Source organism: Gracilinanus agilis, chromosome 1 (assembly GCF_016433145.1).
Source record: "Gracilinanus agilis isolate LMUSP501 chromosome 1, AgileGrace, whole genome shotgun sequence".
Lineage (NCBI taxonomy): Eukaryota > Metazoa > Chordata > Mammalia > Didelphimorphia > Didelphidae > Gracilinanus > Gracilinanus agilis.
Window position 1 is genome coordinate 21,476,580 of NC_058130.1, and position 15,678 is coordinate 21,492,257.

Genomic DNA, 15,678 nt, shown 5'->3' on the forward strand with positions numbered 1-15,678 from the left:
CTTCTTGACTCCAGGTCTACCCCAGTGTCCACTATACCGCTCTGGCTTCCTGTAGTTGAGTAACTTTGGGAAAGTCATTGTGCCTCAACTTTATCATCTCTACAGTGGGGGAATTCAACCAGATGACTTCTGCAGTCCCTTCCAGCTCGGAATCTCTGGTTCCATCCTCCTCCCTCCTAAGGCTGTCTTTGCCACTTGGGTAAACTCTGACTGCACCTTCTGCCCACTGGCCCTGGGGCCAATCAGAACAGACCCCATCTCCTTCCCCCATCAACTCGTTCCTTGTTCAGCCCTTTATAATCTAAGTTAGAAATAGTGTGGGCATGTCACCTCTCCTCTCCGAGGGCTGAGTCTCCCATTCTCCCCTCCGGCGCCCCAGGGTCTTGCATGGGACCCAAATACCATCCATCCACCACTCTATCTCCTTTCCATTTTCTCTTTTCTTGATGGAGAGGATTTCTCGGAGTGGCCGCCAGATGGCGAAGTAGCACCACAACCTTGCCTCGCCCTTGCCCTCTGGAGGGACTGTGGATGTGGGTCTGGGGCCAAAGAAATCCATTTGTCCTGAGTCCTTGGCCAGGGAGGAAGGACTGCGGAGAGATGAAGAAGATGCTTTGCATCTTTTCATTGCTCTCGGCTGGATCAGCAAAGCTTGGAGACTTGAGGTCTAGACCAAGCGTGTTAGCCAAGCCTTTAGAGCAGCTTAGACAAAGAGGGTGGAAGGGATCTTCCTGGCTATTGAGTTCAACTTTTTCATTTTAAAATGGAGGAAACTGAGCCACAGAGTTAAGCTACATCTCCAGAGTCATAAGGCTAGTAAGTATCTGGGGGAGAATTTGAACCCAGGACATCCTGACTTCCAATCCAGCACATTGGGCTATGTTTGAAAAGATGAGCCCCTACCTGCTGGATGGGACTGCACAGAGGCAAGCTGGGATAGCCTGGGGCTTATTCTGGCCTCCAAGGTTCCCCTTCAGGTTAGATGACCTTGCCAAAGAAGGCTGGGCAGGTTCCCAGTGGTGCCAGGACAGGAGCCAGTCTCAGCTGCCCTCACCTTCAAAGAAAAGGAATTGTCCCGTGGATAGAAATGCTGGATTGGCCTCTGGGTGGTAGTAGCCCGTCTCTAAGAAATCTAGATCAGCAAGGGAGGCAGCAGGGTATGGGGTGCCAAAGTCCTGAAGCCCCAAGTCCTAGTCCTAGCTCAGTCTTTAACTTGTCATGGGATGTTAGCCAAGCAGTTCCTTTGCTTTGGCTTCCTTGCCTGCCAAATATAGGGGCAAAGCTAGAGGAGGCAGTAGCTGGGGCCCTGACCCCAGAATCATGAAGACCTAGACTCAAAATGTGCCTCAGACGTTTACTAGCTACATGACCCTAGGAGAGTCACTTAAACTCCCGGAGGATCACCTGTAAAATGAAGGCTCGGATTGGACCACCTTTAAATTCCCTTCTAGCTCCAAAGCTCTGATCCTTTGAACTCTCAAGCCTCTTCCAGTCTGTGAACTGCTAAATCCACCCAAGTGGCAGGAACCTGAGACCAGAATAGCAGACGAGGGGCTCCATTAATTGTCGCATAAGCTCTCAAGACAAAGCTCATATCTCTGTCTTCCATGTTGGGTACAGCTTGTCCACCCCTGGCCTTGGAGGTCTTTTCTGAGTTCCTGTGCTTCTCCTGGCTTCCCCTGCTCATTTCTCCCCTGCCATATGCTGCTTTGCTTCTCCTGGTGTGTTTGGGCTTTCTCTCTCTGACTGGACCAGAAGCCCCTTGAGGGCAAGGGCTAGTTGTCCCCCATAGCACCTAGCCCGGGGTTAGACATATACCAGACACTTGGAAAATATCTGTAACTGGTTCACTGCAAGAAGCAGGGGTCCTGGCTCTGGGCTCACATAGACCCTGGATTCATCCTGAGGCGTCCATCCCCAGAAAGCGGATTAGATTTTGCTACCTGCCGCCTTGCTCCCATCCTGGACTGACTCTGGGAAAATCAATCATTCAATCAGGTATTTATTCATACTTGGGAAATTTATGAAGTGCCTTCTAGATACTAGACACTGTACTAGACTCCGGGGCCAGAAGTGCAAAGAATGAAACAAGCCCTCTGCTTAAGGAGCTTATAGACTTCAATATGGCATATGCCTTGTCCCTCTAGAAAAGGTACCTAAAAGCTCTGGAACCCAGGGAGACAGCCTGCCTCATGACAGCCCTGGTGGATTTGGTTTGGGAGACAAAAGCAGCAAGACTACTTTCTAGTAGGGAAATTTTCATCTGTTTTCAGGGATAAGGGAAGGGAAGAAGCATTTATTAAGCATCTGCTGTATGCTAGGCATTGTGTTAAATACTTTAGAAATATATTTCGTTTGATCTTCACAATAATTCTAGGAGATAACAATAATTAACAATAATAATAGCAGGTAATGTTTACCTTGCGCCTCCCCTTGTAGGTGTAACCTGCCTTTCTTCCACCATTCCCAGACAGGAAGCTCCTAACCTTTTCCAGGAAGTTACTACTCTCTAGCAGTTGTCACTTCCAAACTTTTCCTCCTCTGCCTTCTGTCTGCTAAAATCCTTTCCCTTGATTTCCTAGTATGTGCCTTAAAGATAGCCTTCCTCTTCTCTTAAATCTTATCCTATCTCTATCCTTTTCCCATTACAGTGAAGAGCATATTTCCATAAAGAATTTGAATTTTAACCAGTTATTCATTGACTATAAAGTTATGCTCTGTAGTGGATAGAAAGCAGGCCTCCAAGTCAAGGGATGCCTGGTCTAAACTTGAACAGTTTAATCCTAAGAGGTAGATGTTATTGTTATCTTCATTTTACAGATGAGAAAACTGAGGCAGCCGGTGGCTAACTTGTCGAAAGTCACACAGCTAGTAGGTATCTGAGGTGAGACTTGAACTCAGGTTTTCCTGATTGCTCTATCCATTCCATCCCTAGTTGCCTCTCCTATAAGACCCGAATCATGGACACCAGAGCTGGGAAAGCTTAGAGTTCTCATGTAATACAGGATTTTGCTTGAGTACCACTAGAGAACCTTGCCTAGAAGCCAAAAAATAAAGACCAAGAACTTTCCTTCCTTCTTCATGAATATCCGAGTACATTGGTTTAGAACTTGAAGGGACCTTCGATCTCATCTAACTGAACACTTTCCTTTTTATTCATGAGGTCATGAGAGGGCAGGTGACTGTCCCTAGATCACACAGACAGTAAACAGTAGATTTAGTTCCTAGTTCCTCTGACTCCAAAGCCTGTGCTCTTCTCACCCTGTTAGGCTGCTTTTTTTTTTAAAGCTTACCTTTTGTCTTAGAATTGATACTAAGTATTGATTCCAAGGCAGAAGAGCAGTAAGAGCTAGGCAATTGGGGGTTAAATGACTTTCCCAGGGTCACACAGCTAGGTAATGTCTGAGGTGAGATTTGAGCCCAGGACTTCCTGTTTTCAGGCATGCTGCTCTAACCACTGAGTCACCCAGCTCTACCTCCTTCTTTCAAATTCCTAAAGATAGCCATCTCACTCTCTATAGATCTCTTCTTCAGGCTTAAGATACACAGTTCCTCCATTTAATCTTTGTCCAGTTGGGTTTCCATCCCTCTCACTATCCTGGTTGGACCTTCTTAGCTGATCAGTCAATACCTTTTCTAAACTGTGGTACCCCAAATTGAACACAGTACTTTAGCTGGGGTCTGACCAGGGGAGTCAGGACAACAGGATTTTCACCTCTCTTATCTTGGATGCTATGCCTCTCTTTATTCTCCCTTGGAAAACATTGGTTTTAAGGCAGAAGAGTGGTATGGCTCAGACAATGAGGGTTAAGTGACTTGTCTAGGGTCACAAAGCTAGGAAATGTCTAAGGTCAGATTTGAACCCAGGATCTCCTGTCTCTAGGTCTGGCTCTCAAGCTACTGAGCCACCCAGCTGCACCCCTAGTTTCATTTTCATTTATCTTGGACTGCACTGGGAGTTTTGCAGGCCTCATACAGCCAGTGAGCTATGAATTTGACATCTCTGGTGTCCACTAATTCTAGTCCAACTCCCCACCAGTGGATGAATATCTGATACAGCTTTCTTTCAGATTTTGCTTCGAAAATTCCAGTAGAAATCCACATTGATGATGCACACCTCTCGTCTCTGCCACTGAGGGAGACTGAGGCTGGTGGATTCCTTGAGTTAGGAGTCCTGAGCTGTGATTGGGATAAAACAGACTGGGTGTCCTTGACAAGTCTAGTACCAATATGGTGGGTCCCAAGAGTGGAGGCGACTAGGTTGTCTAGGGAGGGGCAAAGCAGCTCAGGTCAGAAAGCAGCAGCCCAAGCTTTGGGTGTGTATCAGTAGTGGGATTGGGCCTATGAGGTGTGGCCATTTCTGTGTGCTCACCATATGACATTGGGAAAGGCACTTAACCCTTTAGGGGCCTCAGTTTTCTCATCTGTAAAATGAGAGGGTTGGATTGAGTGACTTCATAGCTCCCTTCTACCCTAGATCTATGGATTGAGTGACTTCACAGATCCTTCCCCTCTAGATGTATAGATTATAGACCTATGGATTATGTGACTTCACAGGTCCCTTCTACCCCAGATGGATTATAGATCTATGGATTGAGTGACTTCATAGCTCCCTTCTACTCTAAATTTATGGACTATAGATCTAGAGTGGACGAGATCTGTGAGATTGCACTGTCCAGCTCTAATTTTGTAGATGAGAAAACCGAGGCCCTTAAATGGGCTCCCAGTTCTGAGAGCGGATCCTCAGTAACGTAGCTGTGGATGGTCTCATTGTCCTGCTTGGCCTCTAGCCACCATCCAGTTTATCAATGTGGGGGCTTCCAGCATCTGACTTCAGTTATGAGCAAATCAGGATGGAATTTGGGAAGCCTGAAGCAAGAGAAATAACCTGGGTCAGGTCAGGCCCATAATACCTGCCCCTCTGGGGGGCTGAATCTATCCATGAGCCCTACCATTTTTCTCCGGTTTCTTTCTCTCGCCCATTTCCAAGGAGCTGCCACGAGTGGGTTAGCAGCGAATCTCCGGCGTGTAGACATCAGCCAAGTCTCCATGACAACGCAAACTTCCCCCATCAGTTCTATACTCAGTCTAAGATTTCAAAAGCCCCCTTTTAGGCCCTCAACGGCATTTCTACCAAACCACCACCACGAACAAAACCGAGCCTGGCCCTCCGAAAGCGCTCTTGTCTGAAAGAATGGAACGAGCTGGGTGGGGGCACCTAATAATAACTTGTCATGGGATCCGGCACAGGGGAGGGGGTGAGATTGCAAAGAAAGGGGAGCTTAAGCCTTTATTAACAAGTTGGGAGCATAAAGAATTTGCCCACCGGAGGAGGGCTGTGAAAGGCGAGGCTCGTTTGAGAGAGAGAGAGAAAGCGTGTGTGCCGGAGAGAGGCTAAGAATGAAGCTTCTTGCTTCGGAAAACCGCCTTCTACTCAGTTGCCATTAGGGATGCTTGGTTTGGCCCTTTATCCCGGCGGAGGGGCTCCATTGGCTTTTCTCTCCCACGTTTTTATTCTGTCCTGGCTTGCTCTTCTGCGGTTGCAGGAAGACAAAAATGATGGAAAAGGGATCAGGGGTCTGAGAAGGGGACGGTGAAAGGAAGACGAATGGGTGGAAACCTCAGAAGGCAACGAACCCCATCTTGACCAAACCAGGCAAATTCCCAGCATTCCAGGCCACTGTTGCCTCTTCTTTGACCTTTCAGGGAGCTTAAGTGTGTTACCTGATCCCCTAAAGCCCAGGAAAGCTCCTCAGTGCTCCTGGGGGCCTTTCCCTAGCAGTCATTCAACAAACTTCTATCTACTGCCAACTCTGTGCAAAGTACTACCCAAGAGATCAGATGTCACCATCACTATTTACTTACTACTACAACTACCACTATGGCCACTGCTGCTATTTCCACCTGGAATTCCCTCCCTCCCTCTTAGAATCCTCCGTGTCCTTCAAGGCTTCTCTTGGGTCACCTCCTACAGGAAGCCTTTTCTGATCTGTGAACTGCTAGTGCCCCCTTGCAAACTGTTGTTGTCGTGGCTCAGTCTCTTCCAACTCTTCATGACCATATTGGGGGTTTTCTTGGCAGATACTGGAATGGCTTACCATTTCCTTCACCAGCTCATTTGATCAATGAGGAAACTGAGGCAAACTGGGAAAACTTGTCCAGGGTCTCACGGCTAGGGTCAGACTTGAACTCAGGTCTTCATGACCCTAGGCCTGGCACTATAACCTCTGTGCCACATGTATCTCCTTGGAGTTCCTTTGGGCTAGAATTTGTCTAGCTGGGCTTGGCATTCCTACCAGAGCAAATTAGGTAAACAAGACACGGGAGAATGAAAGAACAAGGATGTTTTCCTGAATCGAGTAACCTCCAACCCAAACAGACCGTTTCCTGACAATGGGTGCTAAAAGGGCGGTAGCCTGAGACCAGCCTCTAAGATAGATTGGACTTAGCTTGCAAAAAAGGGCTTTAGAGTTTTCCTTTATTTGGTAAAGAAATCATAGGACCTCGAACCCAGAACCAGAAGGGGCCTCAGAGGTCATCTAATCCAACTTTGTCCTTGAACAGATGGCCCAGAGGGTAAATGCTTTCCCCCAAGGTTGGGGAGAATGTGGCAGAGTCAAGATTTGAACCCATCGGTCAAAATGGCACAGCAACATAATCCGATCTCTGAACTAGTAAAACGAATCTGGCAGTGGCGAGACAGACAGGACTCAGGGAAAGGCACGAATTTAGGGTTAGGAGAATTTTGCTCCAGTTCAGGCAAGACGTAGTGAAATTACTTGGACCAGGACACGGGAGCAACGGAAATAAAATGGAGTAGTTTGTGGATTGGGAATGAAAAGACTGAATAGCTGAAGGAAATAGGAAGGAGAAGGAGGGACAATGAAGAATCATCAAATCCGATGAGGAGAATGGTTTTGCCATAACAGAGAGAGAAGGAAGAGACGGATGATTCCGGTTTGGAACGGGCTGACTTTGAAGGACATCCAAGATGTCTAATAGGCATTTGAAAATGTGGCTCTGGACAAAAGCATTTCTTGCTAGTTAAGTGATCAAAAGATATAATAAATAAACCATTTTCGAAAGAAGAATGACAAAAGATCGAGTATCATATGAAATCATGCTTTATATCACCCATAATAAGAGAAAAGCAAACAAAGACAACTCAAGCAAATTAGCAGAGAGGACAAAAATAGATGCAGGCAGTGTTGGAGGGGCGATGGGAAAACAGGATTGTTGATAGACTACTGATGGAGTGGGAAGTGGGGCAGCTATTCTGGAGGAATTATGAGAGAAGAGTGATCCAGCTGGTCATCCCCTTAGGCCAGTGACCTCCATACCAAGAGGTCAACGCCAGGAATCAGATTCTGAATTATAGTAAAATAATCATAGCAGTATTCCTGGTGGCAGCAAAGAATTGAAAACCCAGTAAATGTCTCTTCATTGGGGTATGCCTGAACATAGGGTGATACCCAACCATAATGATCTACTATTCTGTTGTTGTTGTTTGTCCTTCATTTTCGAAGTGATGTCACAAGTGATGATGTCTTGATTTATGAATGAATTAGATTAAGTAGTGGTTCCCAAACTTTTTTGGCTTACCGCCCCCTTTCCAGAAAAAAATATTACTTAGTGCCCCTGGAAATTAAATTTTAATAGCAATTAATAGGAAAGATAAATGCCCCTGTGGCCATCACCGTCCTTCTGGATCGCTGCAGCACCCACCAGGGGGCGGTAGCGCCCACTTTGGGAATCACTGGATTAAAGCAAGACAGAATTTTGCACAAAGTCTTCAGCCTTACTGTCTTTTCCAGTGTCATGGGAGTCCTGGGGCAAGACAAGAGTCAGGACTAGTGTAGTTAAGAAATGATGAAGAGGAGAATTCAGAGAAACCTTGGAAGATTTCCTAAAACAGGGAAGTAAGCGGAACTTGAGGAATCACACATTTCCTTCTCTGCTGACAGGCAGAATATTTCCTACATGAAAAGACTGAAAAGCTGAAGGAAATAGGAAGGAGAAGGAGGGACAATGAAGAATCACCAAATCCGATGAGGCGAATACTTTTGCCATAACAGAGAGAGAAGGAAGAGACGGATGATTCCGGTTTGGACGGGATGGGCTGACTTTGAAGGACATCCAAGATGTCTAATAGGCATTTGAAAATGTCCTGGGTCATCACTGCCTCAGTTGTTTTGGCATTATTATTATTATTATTATTATTATTATTATTATTTGCTGCAAGGGAGGGCTTAACCTATGAGGCAGTGAAGATTAATTGACTTACCCAAGTCTCGACTCTGTAGATGCAAATCCGGTGAGAGTTAACAAACGCTTTTCTGTACTAAATGAGGATAGGAAGAGTGTGGCTGACAAGGACCAACAGGAGGGAACTGCCACAGCCGGTGGGGTGGGCATTATCAGGGTGTTTGTAGCAGAACTCAGAAGGTGACAGTCTAGAAGTTCAGAATTGGAAGAGACCTAATTGGCCATTTAGTGCAACCTGTACTTGACTCCAAATCCCTCTATGATTAGTGGTCATTCGGCTTGACCATGCCTTGGAGAGGAAGCCCGGCCCATCCCACTTTCATATAAAATTCTAAATGGTGAGAATTTTTTGTCTTACATCAGGCCCATGTTTGCCACTTTTCAACTTTTACCCAGTGTACCTTGTCCTGGCTTACATTCACCTACAGTGCTGGCTTTGCCATCAGAAAAAAACAGTTCAAATCTGAGCTCAGACACTTAGTAGCTGTGTGACCCTGGGCAAGTCATCTAATCTCTCTTGGCCTCAATTTCTTCATCTGCAAAATGGGGTAGCCATAGACCCTCCCCCTCTATGGGTGTTGTGAATCTCAAATGAGATAATACTTGTAAAGTACTTGGCACAGGGGCTGGAACATAATCATTGTTTAATAAAGGCTTATTTTCCTTCTTTCCTGTCCTCTGGGACCAGTCAGAACCAGACTAGTTCCACTTCATCAGTAAAGTCCTTCATTGCTTAATGCATTTTCCATGACCCTCCTCATCTCTTTTTCACCCTTCCCCAAACTTCCATTATTCCTTCAAATCATCCCCATCTTTTATGATTTCGGGGTCATTCCCTGGCCTCGTTGCTCCCCCTGGATATTCCCCATCTTTCCACCATTCTTCCTAAAGCCTCCAGAGCTGAATAGGAAATTCTGACCAGAACAGAGGAAGACAGAATGATCGCCTTCCTTATCCTGGATCCTCTGGTCTCTCAGGACAATCTAAGACAGTATTAGCCATTTTAGCTGCTATATTGTACCGTTAACTCATATAGAGCTTGTAGTCCACTGCGACCCTTAGGTCTTTTTCAGACCAAATTCCTATCTTCAAGTTCTGACAGCTCTCTGGAGAGGAGGGTCATTTCTTAGCTGTATATTGATTCAAGGCCAGAGCAGTAGCAAACTGACCAATGTGAGTGATTCATGGAGGGACACCATTAGAAAGTTACCAGGGAGCAGCCAGGTGGCTCAGCAGATTGAGAGCCAGGACTAGAGATGAGAGGTCTTCCTAGCTGTGTGACCCTGGGCAAGTCACTTGACCCTCATTGCCTAGCCCTTACCACTCTTCTGCCTTGGAACTGATACACAATATTGAGTCTAAGATGGAAGGGAAGGGTTTTTAAACAGTAATTTAGCAAATATATATATATATATTTATTATTTTTTAAACCCTTAACTTCTGTGTATTGACTTATAGGTGGAAGAGTGGTAAGGGTGGGCAATGGGGGTCAAGTGACTTGCCCAGGGTCACACAGCTGGGAAGTGTCTGAGGCTGGATTTGAACCTAGGACCTCCCATCTCTAGGTGTGACTCTTACTCCACTGAGCTACCCAGCTGCCCTAATTTAGCAAATATGTTAGGGACCTTGAACACCTGGGCTAGAAAGTGATCTTAGGGTCCAAGTGGTCTTTCTGCCACGTTTCTCAATAGAAACAGGAGTCTCGAAAGAGAAAGGCAGATTTGTGTACGCAATGTTCCATATTCCCAATATTTCTACATGCTCCATTTCCCCTCCAGCTCTGCCCATCTGGGACCCAGCCTGGCCATGGTCACTGTCCGGATTCCCGGCAGTGTCTCAGGATGACACGCTTCCCAGCCCAGAATAAAGCTGAGCATCCTTAAGCGCACACGCCGCCCGCCAGGGCCCCAGAGAGCACTGAAGGGCACAACCTGTCTGGAAAAGACTCTCCTCTGGAGCATCCCTAGACCGTGCGTGGGGCAGCGGAGGGGAGCGATAACTGCTCATGGCCCTGCCCAGAGGCTGTGCGTTTGGTCCTCCTGCTGTGCCAAAGGAATGACCACGACAGCCCAGAATTCAGGTGGTCTCTTAGAATAAAAGAGAAGAGGAAGAAGGAACCTCCTTCCTGCTGAGGAATGAGGAGATTTGCCTTTTGTAAGACAGAAGGCCTTCAAGGAACAACAAAGGCCAGAGGAGCCGGGAGGGAGCCAGATGCCCGGACGCGTGTCGGGCGATGGGAGGGGAGGTGAAGGTGCCGGCCACAAGGACGGGCGACGGGAGCATCCAACATGGGGAGGTGGGCGTCCGGCGACAGATGCTCCCCACAGAGGGCAGAGCTGAGCCGGTGAGAGATGAGGCAGTGCTTTAAGGCACTGGCGGGTGAGAGGCTGCCCAGGAAGGGCAGACGGGAGAGATCAGTGGTTGGTGACTGCTGAGAGAACCAAAGGCAACGACTTGTCGCACTGTCGACCCATTAGCGACCCTCTAGGGTGTGCCTCGCGTGTGCCGGGCTCTGAGATCAAGGCAGAGATGGAACAGCCTCTGCCCTCCGGGAGTTTCTGCGGGCACCGGGGGGCGCATCGCCAGGAGGGGACAGAGAACCTCCCAAGACCTGTCAGACTTGCTCCCCTTCCAGCGACTCCTCTGGGGACACATTATGCCACGATTAGAGTCAGCGAGCAGGGGAAGGACCTTGACGTCCTGGGCGAGACGGAGAAAGCCTTCGGGGTGCCAGCGGTCATTTCGTCCTGTCCGTCCTCTGAAATAGGAGTTTGGGAGAGGGAAGAGCCATCTCCTGCTTAAGAGGAGATCCTCTGAACGCCGGACACATTATTCTGTGGGCCAGCCTTCGGGGCATCCTGGGCCAGGGATGGGCTACCCGGCATAATGGCTGCCCAAATCGATTGGCTCAGAGGCTCGCAATTCTCCTCCGAGAAGGGGACTCCACTCGGGAAAGGCAGGGAGAAAACTCCCTCGCCTAGGAGCGAGTGTCAGGATCCTAGAGCAGAGGCAGAGAGGAGGGTCCAGAGTCTGGGGAGACAAGAAAGCCAGAAGGAAGCCAGCAGGAGGACCCACGGCCACGGGGGCTCGAGATCCCCAGGACAAGCGAGAGCGAGGGGAGCCCCCGAGGCAAGGAGGCACATAGGCCTTCGTCTGCAGGATGAGCCTTGCAGGGATGGGACTTGGGTCCCAATATAACCCTAGAGAGGAGTCCTGGGCGGCTTCAAGGTCCCCCGGAGGGAAGGGACCGCTGAGGCCAGGTAGAGAAAGCCACACGGGAACAAGAATTCCCCTTACAGTGCGCCTGGCCGGTGGTCATAAAGTCTACACAGCCCAAGTCAGGGGGGCACCTGCGACCTCTGTAGGAGCCTGATTCTCCTCTTAGATAAGGCTATTTTCTGTATGTGTGTGTGTGAATTGAGTTTTTTTCTTTTAAAAACTCTTACTTTCTGTCTTAGAATCAATACCGTGTATTGATTCCAAGGCAGAAGAATGGGAATGGCTAGAAAATGGGGGTGAAGTGACTTGCCCAGGGTCACCCAGCTAGTGTCTGAGGCCAAATTTGAACCCAGGACCTCCTGCCTCCAGACCTGGCTCTCAGTCCACTGAGCCACCCAGTTGGCTATCCCCGAATGACCGCTAGATTGGCAGCCAGAGGTTTAGCGTTCTAGGCTCCCTTTTCCCCCGACAAGCTGGGTGACGCTGCCCACGTTCCTTCACTTGCCGGGATTTTCTGATGCTAGGATGGACATAAAGGGGGAAGGCCTGGGGCCAGAGAAGTCCTCACTTTTCCCAGCTTGCACGTGCCCTTATTTCAAGGGCTTTTTCATCCCCTGCGCCCGGCCGGAGAGCTACAGATAGTGACACCCAATCAGTGCAGGCTAACAAGTGATTAATCTGCCCAGAAAGCCGGCTTCGGGCTCTCAGGGAGGCGTCGCTTCTGGCCAGTGCCCGGCTTCGGGGCTCCTCCTCGGCTCTTCTTGGCAGGCCCGGGATGGCCGGTCCCAGGAGCTGCCGCATGGGACCGAATCCCTCCGATTTTGCCTGGTTTGAGGTGTGCCCAGCCTCCGGGAGGCAGCACGAGCCCCGCAGCGGTGCCCACAGCTGGCAGGGCCCCGGCAGAGCTCCTGGCTCGGCTCTCTGGCCTTGACTCGGGCATCCCGGCTGACTTCTCATGAATCGAGTTTTTGAGTTCCTGAGAAGCCCGACCCGGCGGGATTCCGAGAACTCCCGAAAGCGTCTCGCCGACAGAAAACCGTAAAAGGACGGGAGACGCGGAGCCCCCCTTTCCTCCCCCCTTTCTAAAATGCGAGCCACTTCCCGGTGAACACGGGGAGCTCCTGATCCGCAGGACCGCCGGGGGAAAGGAAAGCGGCCAGAGAAGTGCCCCCTCAGCCCTCCCGGTGCCCACGGCCGGAGGAGGAGCATCAAATGCGCCTATTCGAGCATCGGGCGTCCGGAGAGGCGCCGCGAGCCCGGCTCTGGGCTCTCCTGCACGAGGCGGATGCCCAGGAAGGGGCCAGGGCAGGTGCCCAGGTGAATGCCTTCCCGAGGAAGCAGACACGTCCCCTGCCCGGCCCGAGAGGCTGGCGCTTACCTGACTTGACCAGCATGGCTCGGTAGAAGCCCGTCGCCTCGGGGGGCACCCGGATCCCCACATCTCTCTGGGCCATGAGCGCCGGCCGGGCACGGGGGAAGCTAGTGGAGTCCTGGAGGCTGTACATGCTGGCAAGCGTGCATAGCTGTTTGGCAGGAGTTCTGCTGCTCGGCTCTCCCTCCCTCGCTCGCTCGCTCGCGCGCTCTCTCTCTCTCTCTCTCCCTTCAGGGAGATCTTTTCAGAGATGGAGAGCAGTCATGTGAGATGGGCAGGCTCAGCGCAGCCCCTGCCCTCCCCTGCCAGGCGGTGCGCTTTGATCTGCTCTCAACAAACATTTCCTGGGTGATTTCAGGGTATTGTGTTACTGCGGAGAGGGACAGGCTGCCGGGAGCCCAGCTCCGACCAGAAGCCGCTTTTCTTCTCCCCCTTCCTGAAAGGCATCACAAAGGGGGAAGTTGAGGCACAGAAGGCCCTGGGTTCAAATCCCAGCCTTGCTCTTTCCAGTCTCTGAAAGTCACTCAAGGATCCCAGAGGCTCTCCTGGCCTCAGTTTCTTCACTTGTAAAATGAAGAGATGGGAAAAGAGGACTTCAAAGTCCCTTCCAGACATCATCGGTGCAGACAGCAGAGGACGCGGATACTCTGGCCGTCTGGCTTGGGGTCTTGGGCTCTTTCCACGAGGAAAGGGAAAGGACCTGGGTTCAAATCCTAGTCGGCCACCTGCTCTCTGTGTGTCCTCGGAGGAGTCTTTGCTACTCCGTGACTCAGTTTCCTTGTCTGTAAAATCCCTAATTGGCCTTGAAGACTTTGTGGTCCAAGATTTAGGATTCTGCGATGCTGAATGGCTAGCTGGCTGGGGAACAAAGCTGGATAAAAAAAACCCAAACTACCAGGAGGGGAAAAGAGGGAGGCATGTATGGGCGGAATGTGGTCAGCAGGGTGGGCAGCCCCGGGGTCTTGTTCTAGGTCTCTTTACTGAGATTTCTTCCAGGGTCCTCCCTGCCTCACTCGCTACAACCTCTGAAATGCCGATGCCGGGCTAAGAGCAGGGGAGCACCCAGGGGTTCCCACGAAGACCCCCAGTCCTCATTTATTCTGCAAATCTACACCGGGAGCCCACACACGAGTCATGGGGAGCCTGCCGTGTCAGAGGGGAGATAATGGTAGCTGACGTTGTTCCCTCGTTCAGCCACGTCGGACTCTTTGGGACCCCATTTGGGGTTTTCTTGGTAGAGATACTGGAGAGGTTGGCCATTTCCTCCTCCAGCTCAGCAGAGAGGCGAGGATCTAGTGACGTAGAATCCGCATCAAATGACTCAAATGGTTTCCTTTTTTGGAGCAATTATCCAATTTAAAAAGCATCAAATTATTTGTTTTTTAGCTATTATCAAGTTATTTAATTTTTTTAGCAATTTTCAAATGTAAAAATCATCAAATTGTTGAATTTTTAGCAATTTTCAAGTTTAAAAATCATCGAATTGTTTACATCCTTAGCAATTGCCAAATTAAAAAAGGATCAAATTATTAAAATTTTTGTAGCAATGTAAAATGATCAAGTTGTTTAATTTTTTTAAAACAATGATCAAATTGAATCTAAGAGAAATGACTAATATAAAGAGAAAAGGCAATTATAAAACTTTTTTTTTACAAACCCTTCACCTTCTTAGAATCGATACTGGGTATCAGTTCCGAGGCAGAAGAGAGACAAGGGCTAGACAGTGGGGGTTAAGTGACTTGCCCAGGGTCACACAGCTAGGAAGTGTGTGAGGCCAGATTCAAACCCATGACGTCCTACCTCCCAGCTTGGCTCTCTATCCACTGAGCCACCCGGCTGCCCCTTCTTCTTTCTTTTAAAAGAATTGATGCCAAACTATGGAGGGCCTTGAATGCCGGAGAACACGAGAGCGGCTCTATAGTCTGGTGCCCGCTCTGTGTTCCTCTCCAGACTAATGACTGAGCAACACATTGCTGAAAGGATTCAAGCCTTTTTGTAATCCCTCCATTTCTGGAGGATGGACCTCAGTGGGTGTCCGGAGGGAGGGTGGACTGGAAGAGAATGCACGAGGGGCTTCCTTATTGGGAAGGCACCAGAAGAAGTGTCAGTGGCTGTTGGTCAAGGAATGGGGAATCAGATCAGCCAATCAGCCTTTAATTTTATTATTTGTGTGTTATTATTTAATTAATAGAAAAGTATTTTCTGTGTAGGAGAGGAAGTTTCTTTGGCTAAGTGTTCAAAGTCAGCCAATCACCCAGAACAGCCGCTGCCTAGATGAAGCTCTCCATGGTCCAGTGGCCCTGCATCCTCCATCAGCTCCTGACCTTTGTGGATGTAGCTTTTGCCTCAGACTTTTTCATGACCCTCTTTCCCTCACCATAGCTGTCTTACTTTTCATTGCCTGGCAATCTCAGCTGTCTTTGGTGCAGTTACTGGTTCTTGTTGGCTAAATACAAAGATCTTATATTTAGTTTATATCTACTTGTATGTGTGCATGGTGTCTTGCTGTGTGACCCTGGCCAAGTCACGTAACTTCTCAGCCTTGGTTTCCTCATTTGTAAAATGGGTATAATAGTGGTGCTTTCATCACAGGTCTGTTGTGAGGGTCAAACAGATGACATATAGACCTTTGAAAACCTTAAAGTAAGAAATGCTAGCTGTTATTGCCTCCCCAATAGAACAGAAGCTTCATAAGAGCAGGAGCCTTTTCTTTGCTTCTTTCATCCCCTTTTCCTTCCTTCCTTCCTTCCTTCCTTCCTTCCTTCCTTCCTTCCTTCCTTCCTTCCTTCCTTCCTTCCTTCCTTCCTTCCTTCCTTCTTTCT

At 48.9% G+C, this 15,678-nt stretch overlaps 1 protein-coding gene across 2 annotated transcripts in view; it reads right to left on the reverse strand.

The window, feature by feature from the left end:
* The window catches only part of FAM107A (family with sequence similarity 107 member A), a 120,860-nt gene that overhangs the window by 8,404 nt on the left and 96,778 nt on the right, over positions 1-15,678 (reverse strand). The window contains exon 1 of one of the 2 annotated variants that reach the window (XM_044656807.1): positions 12,863-12,944. The exons of the other annotated variant lie outside the window; for it this stretch is intronic. Coding sequence (XP_044512742.1) covers positions 12,863-12,938 — 76 coding nt within the window. The 5' untranslated portion in view covers positions 12,939-12,944. Of the gene's footprint in view, positions 1-12,862; positions 12,945-15,678 lie in introns of those variants that run through there. 2 annotated transcript variants of the gene reach the window in all.